Below are 8,172 nucleotides of genomic sequence, written 5' to 3' on the forward strand. Positions count from 1 at the left end.
ATATATGTCGAAAATAACGGAAGGCAAGACAGCAGGCATGCACTTGCACACCTATATTGATAGCGACTTTAATCATACTAGGCAAAAAGTGAACTTAAGGTTAAATCGATGAATACATCTAATGTGTTTTCTACAGTGACTATGTTCAGCCAGGAGATAACCAAATACGGCTTCAATTCTAGATCATCTCGCCTCAGACGTCCCTGTATTGGCTAACTTTATAGGCACCCCCCCACCCCCAAGTCCAGTCAGTTCTGTCACATGGTACAACATAGATCAAAACTTGAAGGTGGTATATGTCTGGTCAAATATGCCAGTCACAAATAGAGAAATAGTGCGTGAATAGGCAATTTTATACAGTGTATTGTTTTGTAACGGGAATCAGGGATAATAAATAATTTCTATTTAGTGCGTGGGGTACCACTTTGAAATGATGAGAAAGTTACATACAGAGAGTGGTCACTGCTCAACAGTGTGGATGTAGGTATTTGGACTGGAGAGATTGCTCAGTAGTTAAAAGTGTGTATTACTCTTCCAGAAGACCAGAATTCGATTCTCAACCCCATATCAAGTGACTCACAATTGCCAGGAGTTCGATGTTGCCCCCTCAGGCTCACTCATCCCCCACCCCCACATACATATATATATACGATTTTGAAAAATTAACTATTTTTTTCAAAATGATAAAATGGTGAGATATATTTGGCAAAGTTAAAATATATACACCACAAGCAAGTTACAGGATTGGAGAATGGAGCGTTTTTGGTTTTTGTTTTTTCAGCTACTCCACCCCATACCGGGATTCCCACACCAAAATCAGGGTGTGTGTGTGTGTGTGTGTGTGTGTGTGTGTGTGGTTGTGTGTGTACTGCCAGAGTTCATACTCGTGCACAGCATCTTTCCAGCAAAGGCCCTGAGGTTGGGGATGAACTGTGCCATCACCAGTCTCTAGGGATCATTAGGGTGGGGTGTGTTAACGTGCAGTCAGAGCCTGGGAACCCACAAGTGCCCTCTTAGAGGTTCCGCCCCTTTTCTCATCGCAGGATCGGTCCTCTGCAAGGCACCCTGGCAGAGGCGGGGCAGCCCCCAGCTCGGAACTCGACTCTTGATGCCTGAGCATCACTCGCGGCTGCGCAGTAAAAGGCGCCGTGCTCGACTCTCGGGCTGAAGCGATTCCAACCGAGTGCACCGGAGGGCAGGTGCGGCTGCGCGACCCCCCGACGGCCGCTGCGCCTGCGCGACGTGGGGCAGCCGTGCCATGGCGGACGAAGAACTCGAGGCCCTGAGGAAGCAGAGGCTGGCCGAGCTGCAGGCCAAGCACGGAGTGAGTGAGCGGGAGGGGTGACGCCCTCGCCCCAGGCAACGGCTCTCAGCGGTTGCTCGTGGGCCACCGGCTTCCGCGAACCCCGTTGCTCCGCGTGCGCGCACGCGGGGATGGGGCTGCTCCCGGAGGCCGCCGCAGCCTCCTCGGCTCCCGTAGGGTCCCGCGTGAGGCTTGTGCGGGTTGGGGTGTGCGCGCCCTCGAGCCACCCCACCCCTACCCCACCCCCATTCCCCAAGTCTCGGTTTTCGCTGCCGTAGAGCCTCAAGCCATCCCCGCCGGGATTGGGGGTCTCCTCGGATTGGGTCTCGCTGGCCGGAAGTCAGTCCTGAGTGGAGGGGGATCCTCTGAGCTCTGGTGCGGGGAACGCCGCTCTGACGGCGCGTCCCTGGGCGGGAGTCCAACCGCGGACTCCAGAGATGGTGCTCAACCCCCGGGGCGCCGTCTAGGAGGGAGTAGCGGGTTGTGAACTTGCTTTGGGACAAACGCTAGTGGTGGTGGGCGACCTCAGTGGCAGCACCCTTTGAACGAACATCCTTCGTGCCAAGACTGGGTCTCTTTTTTTTTTTTTCTCTTGTCTTCTTACTGGTAAAAATAGGGCTCCCATGATACCTCGGCCTTTCCAGGAATGTGTGCGTTCCCAAACATTCTATTAGATTGTGACTTTAGAAGCTTGTCCTCACTTGATAAATGTGGGGCTGGGGGTTAGCCTGAACCACAGTGCTTGCCTAGGCATACTTGACACTCTTCCTTCCCCGACTTCCACCTTCCGCCCTTCCTTATTTAATAAAACGAAAACATTGCAAATGGAAACGAACTCATTGATTTTTGTGAGGCCCAGTTTCCACCTCAGGAACCTATTATAGCAGAAAGAAAACCGAATAAGTCCTTTGGTTTTGCTTTCACTTATTTGTTGTTTTACTTTATTTTGAACAGGGTCTCTATTTATAAGCCCAGGCTGGCCACTAACTTGAGAGCCTTGTGTCTCCTAAGTGCTAACTATAGTTACAAATGTGCCCCACTCCCCCCCCCCACCCCTTCGATGCCTTCTGTTCTTCTCTCCTCTTTTGAAGTTCCACTCTGTTAAATGGTAAAATTATTTTTCAGGATCCTGGTGATGCAGCCCAACAGGAAGCAAAACAAAGGTATGGGCTAGAATTGGAACTTTCTGGAAGGGTGGTTTCATAGTTGGAGCTTTCTCTTTTATTTAGTAGTTTTAATTGGTCTATGACTCTTGATGAATCTCAGGACCTAGTGATTTTCTGTTAATTCCACGTAAAGGCAATTCATTCCCTTTTTAGTTTGATTCAATAAATACCCATGGAGTTCCAGTAACGCCCTTTTTGAAGTCTTGCCTACTGGCTCTTGACTAAGTATAAAAATAGAATTACCTCATAGGGATTCCAGACCCAGAGCCTCCCTGTACGTGTTCAGTGAACACTAACTCATTACTCACATGCAAGTACAAACATACATTTGATGAGACTACATCACACCCTACTTTAACGCCAACCGGTTTTGAGGGTATGTTCAGGTCTGAACCCTGTCAGGTGGTCCCTTGTTCTGCGCTCCTCCCAGCAACCTGCAAAGTTAACCCCTTTAAGTCCACCTTCTCACAGGAAGTTGTTTGGTTTTCCTTTTCCACTTAAGATTCCTCATCTAGAGGGCTGGAGAGATGGCTCAGTGGTTAAGAGCACTGACTGCTCTTCTAGAGGTCTTAAGTTCAAATTCTAGCAACCACATATGGCTCACAACCATCTGTGATGAGATCTGATACCCTCTTCTGGTGTGTCTGAAGACAGCTACAGTGTACTTACATATAATAAACTAATTAATTAAAAAAATGATTCCTCATCTAGGGTCTCTCTTTTATTCTTTGAGCACAAAAAGCCGGTGGTGGCTCATGCTTTTAACCTCAACTGCTTGGGAAGCTGAGACAGAAGGATCTCACATTCAAGGCTTAGCAAGACCCTATGTCGAAGTGATTTTTTAAAAAAAAAGCATTCAATAAATGCTTTATGTGCTCAGATGCTGACAGCTTAGTTCTAATCTTGTGTGACCTGTTTTGTTGTAGGGAAGCAGAAATGAGAAACAGTATCTTAGCCCAAGTCCTGGAACAGTCGGCCCGGGCCAGGTGTAAGCATCTTCAATTTCTTATATTCCCATAAAATTGGCTTGTGGTGATTGGATGAGTAGATACATACATGAAGTTACTGCTCTGATCCGAGCAAATGTTTGTAAGTATGAAGTGTATACATCTGGAGAGTGATCGTTTTTACAGTTGGAACACAGTTCCTTACGAAGGTGCCCCTTGAGAATATTTTTCAGAAAAGTTTGTAAGGATTGACTGTTGAACAGAGTCGGTCACAAGAGTGTTGCTAGGAGTTGTCATGGTGATGGGAGCCAGGGATTGAGTATATACTGGGTGTTGGTGTTATGTCTGGAGTTTTCATATGTAAAATCTAAAAAGAAAACTAGAAAACAAAGGATGAGCTAGTCAGAATACACTAGCATCTTTAGAAGAGGCAGCTGTACATGACCAGAAGCAGGAAAGCGTGGAGATTAGAACTTGGGGACTCTGGCCCTCCTGCCACTGAGTGATGTGGCTGAACTCTGGTCTTAGAAGGCCACGCCATACTGTCTGCCTTACCCACCTTTTGCCTGTTAGCAGACATAGCGTGTGAAGTAATACCTTGGAGGTGTCAGTGGATAGTCCTAAGGTGTAATTAGTGCATTTAATTTTTATGCTTTTTTGCATATTTTTTTTTCTCTTTAGTAAGTAACTTAGCACTTGTGAAGCCTGAAAAAACTAAAGCAGTGGAGAACTACCTGATACAGATGGCACGGTATGGACAGCTGAGTGGGAAGGTAAGCCCAGCCTGTCCAAAGGAGCATGCGGTTCCCACAGGATGAAACCCTGGCTTTGGGACTGGGAGGTGGCTCAGCAGCCAGAGCTCTCGCTGTCTTGTAAAAGGCTGGAGCTTGGTTCTTGGCACTGTACCAGGCAGCTCACCAAGCCTGTAACTCTAGCTCTAAGCATGCACATGAATTCTTAAAACTTAAAAAAAAATCAGCCACACCAAGTAATATTCTTATTCGAATATAGGATTCTTACTGACTCCAAAAAGTTTTGTTTTTTTAATTTTATTGTATGAGTCCACTGTAGCTGTCAAACACACCGGAAGAGGATATCAGATCCCAGATGGTTGTGAGCCACCATGTGGTTGCTGGGATTTGAACTCAGGACCTCTGGAAGAGCAGTCAGTGCTCTTAACCTCTGAGCCATCTCTCCAGCCCCCTCCAGAAAAGTTTTAAAGGAGAGAATGATCACCACACTGTAAATGTTGAGTGAAGAAGGCATGTCCAAAAGTGCTCGTCTGTCTCCTTTCCTAGCATTGCGTCAGTGTGACCCAGTGCTGTTAGTCTCCTGGCTTGAATTGTTCTGCACGGCTAATAGGGTTTGTCAGTATCGGTTAAAATACCACCTGTGCGCCGGTGTGAGGTTCCTGTGTGTGTGTCACCAGAAGGATTATATTTGGGAAATCTAGTCTTCAAGTTTTAGTGGCCGCACAGAGCCCTGCCTGCACTTGGAGCTGGAAAGAACTGGATCTTTTTCTTAGGATGCTGTCTTTGGGGTATGAGCAGAGGTGGCTTATGTGTCTGTGATCTTTGACACAGTGGTTGTCATTGCCTTGCTAGCAGCGACAAAATATGGACTTAGCCTGCTCACTTTCCTGAGCCCTCTCTCTGTTCCTCCTTCTACTCCTTACAGTGATTGTTCTGTTTAAAGATGTTTGTTTTGAAACCCTGTTTTTCTTTCTGGTTATAGGTGTCAGAACAAGGTTTAATAGAAATACTTGAGAAAGTCAGCCAACAGACAGATAAGAAAACAACGGTGAAAGTAAGTTCCGGGGCGTGGCAGAAGGCGAGGTTGTTTCCAGCTGTCTGAGCTGTCCAAGTGCCTTTGAGCTTTTGGACACCTTGATTCTGTGATGTGGTTGGGAAGAGAGTGCCTGTGTGGCAGGCGTGTAATTGTTAACACTTCTTACCTCAGAGGGTCGCTCGAGTAGTGTTTTTCTCGGGAAATCTGAGGGATTATAGAGTCTGACATTCCTTTAATTTCCAGTTCAACAGAAGGAAAGTAATGGACTCGGATGAAGACGACGAGTACTAAGGATTCGCTCAGACAGACGTACAGAGGTGTCAGGACAGTCACCATCTTGTAAATGCTTACCTTGTTCCCTGTCTATATATGCCTTTTGAAAAAATAAACTTGTACCTCAAACTCAAAGTTTGGGTGTTTCAGAATCACAGGCACCTTAAAAGAAGATCTGCCTTTTGAATGATTTATTCCCCCTTCTTACCAAGAGCTTTTAAATGGTAGCAATCAATGCAAGTTTGTCCTTTGCAGCCGGGACATTAACATGAGGAGAAATAGAAGCTATGCCAGCACGCTTCCGTAGCCGGGGACGGCAAGGGAACGAAACCCCTGGCAACAGAATCAGCTTTTAAGATCTGAGCACATCCAGCATTCTTAAGGCAGGATGTCTCCTCTTCCTGCGGGCAGCCTTTCAGAACCCCGGCTTTTAATTTACTTTTTAGAACCATGGGTTTATATTATCGGACAACTACCACTCGGATCCAAAACAACTAAAGTACTTCTACAAAATAACTAGGCCGTCCCTGTGGTAACTGTTGAACAGTGAGACCGTGACGTGCTCACAAGAGGAACAGGCAAGAGTGACGGCTAAGTGAGCACAGGACACCAGGTCTGCTCCCAGCACCCATGTTGGGCAGCTCACAACCACCTGCACCTCCAGCTCCCGTGGATCAGACACCCACTGGCCTCAGAAACCTACCTGCGCATACATGCTAAAAAATAAATCCTTAAAAAATGCAAAGAGATGAGTCGTCAATTTGTGTTCAGGACTGCACTCTCCTACTCAACCCTGCTGAAGGATTTTGTGGGCAGTTTTTGCTGTATAATGTTTTGGGTTTGTTACTGTCTTTAAGACGGTTTCGTTGTGCCCAAAGTTGGTCTTAGCTTACCATGTAACCAAGGATGTCCTCAGATTCATGATCCCCTTGCCTCCACCTCTCTAGTGCTGAGATTACATATGTGTAGCCCTACACCTTGCCCAATGTGGTGCTGGGAATTGAGCAGCTTCATGAATACTAAGTGAACGGTGCTAAATGCACATTCTCCACCCTGCTTAAGACTTCAGAAATGACAAGTGATACTTAAAGTTTGCATTATGGCTCATTTATATCAAGTGCTATTAAGATACCTGACATGTCTCTTAAGTTTTGTTATATTTTCTGTACAGTTACCAGTCTAATGCCAAGACTGGCTGAGGTGTGTGGAAAGACACTCGGGATGGAAAGTTGGCTGTACAAGGACAGGGTCCTGAAGACAGCTCATGTGCTACATGCACTTGGCCTGTGGGCGTGAAGCTGGCAATGCTTGGGATTGCAAACAACACACAAAGCTTTGAACACGGCTCGTTTTTAGTGGCCATGTCAAGTCTTAGGTGGGAAAAGCAACTGGAAAGACTTGCAAGAATAACCCGTGTAAGCTCCTCCTCCCTGCAGTGATTGAGCAAGACACGAGCCTGTGCCTGAAGAGTTTGCACTGGCAAACTGGAGCCCTTCCCTCAAATGTGTGCGTCTGCCTCTTGAGGTTGAGATTCTCTGTGTGGATAAACCTCGAGGTCCTGCAGACAAATCAGCACACATCAATAAAGTGGTTTTGTTAAAAAGGACAGGCAGGCTAGAGCGATGGCTTAGCTGTTGTGAGCACTGGCCGTTCTTGAGAGGATATGGATGGGATTCCAAGTACCCACAGAGCGCCTCACAAACACTACAACCCTACTCACAGGGAATCTGGTGCCCTCCTTTGGCCTAAGTGAGCATGAGGCACGCAGGTGGAGAAGCAGGGGAACACCCGTTCTCTTAAGTGGGAAGTGGGGGAGAGGTCAGCAAACCAAGAGCATCCACACTCATTCTATCAGGAGACCATGTCCATTCTTTCCTGTCCGAGTGTGTGGGTGTTGGCCTGTAATCACAGCTGAGGATCACAACCAAAGTCCAAGACCAGCCAAGGCAACTTAAGTGTAACCTGAAAAGGTGTCTTTGTGAGTATATGAATCATGAATGCCAGTGACCCGTCAACCTGGAGCAGGTAGATGAGTGATTGTCTGCTCCAAGTGATCCAGGTGTCCAGCCCAGTCATCCTTAAATACAAGACTATCCTTCCGTGAGGACATGGTGCTGTGCGGGACTATGAGCCAGACTACCACTACCATCATGGGAGCTGTGCCCACTTATAAAAGACTGCAGCTAGATTTGTTGAATGTTACTGTTCCTTTAGGGAGAGGGAGAGGGAGAGAGAGAGAGAGAGAGAGAGAGAGAGGGAGAGGGAGAGAGAGAGAGAGAGAGAGAGAGAGAGAGAGAGAGAGAGAGAGAGAGAGTGAGTTTTGGAGGGCGGGGTGGGAAATCGGGACCCTCGGCTGAATGTCTACCTATTCCTCTAGCCGGTTGTGTCCAGTTCTGCTGAAATTGCACAAGGCCTCAAGGAGGGGCTCGAGCATATTCAGAAAGGCAGGGAAAGACTTGGGATGGGCTCCATCTATACAGGCAGGAGATCTCATCTGTGTAACCTCTCACTCATTGCTCTGTACGGAACCCTAATAAACTCAATGATTCCCCAGAGTAATCATATCTTGGTTTGTCACAGGGATCCTAGAAGGGATAGGCGAGTTCCATCTCCCCCAGGGAGAAATTCTAACAGCAGGTTTACGGAAGAGTCACAGAGAAATGGCACAGCAAAATTTAAAAAACTCACGACACAG

At 47.1% G+C, this 8,172-nt stretch overlaps 1 protein-coding gene across 1 annotated transcript; it reads left to right on the forward strand.

Annotated features, from left to right (window-relative positions):
• Positions 1 to 1,137: 1,137 nt before the first annotated feature.
• PDCD5 (programmed cell death 5) lies at positions 1,138 to 6,222 on the forward strand. Its single transcript, XM_080908907.1, has 6 exons — positions 1,138 to 1,324; positions 2,429 to 2,466; positions 3,396 to 3,457; positions 4,098 to 4,189; positions 5,151 to 5,222; positions 5,448 to 6,222. Exons 1-6 carry the CDS (start codon positions 1,259 to 1,261, stop codon positions 5,493 to 5,495), a joined length of 378 nt encoding a protein of 125 aa, XP_080765033.1. The 5' UTR covers positions 1,138 to 1,258; the 3' UTR covers positions 5,496 to 6,222.
• Positions 6,223 to 8,172: the final 1,950 nt, after the last annotated feature.

Source organism: Micromys minutus, assembly GCF_963924665.1.
Source record: "Micromys minutus genome assembly, chromosome: 32".
In the NCBI taxonomy this organism is placed as follows: domain Eukaryota; kingdom Metazoa; phylum Chordata; class Mammalia; order Rodentia; family Muridae; genus Micromys; species Micromys minutus.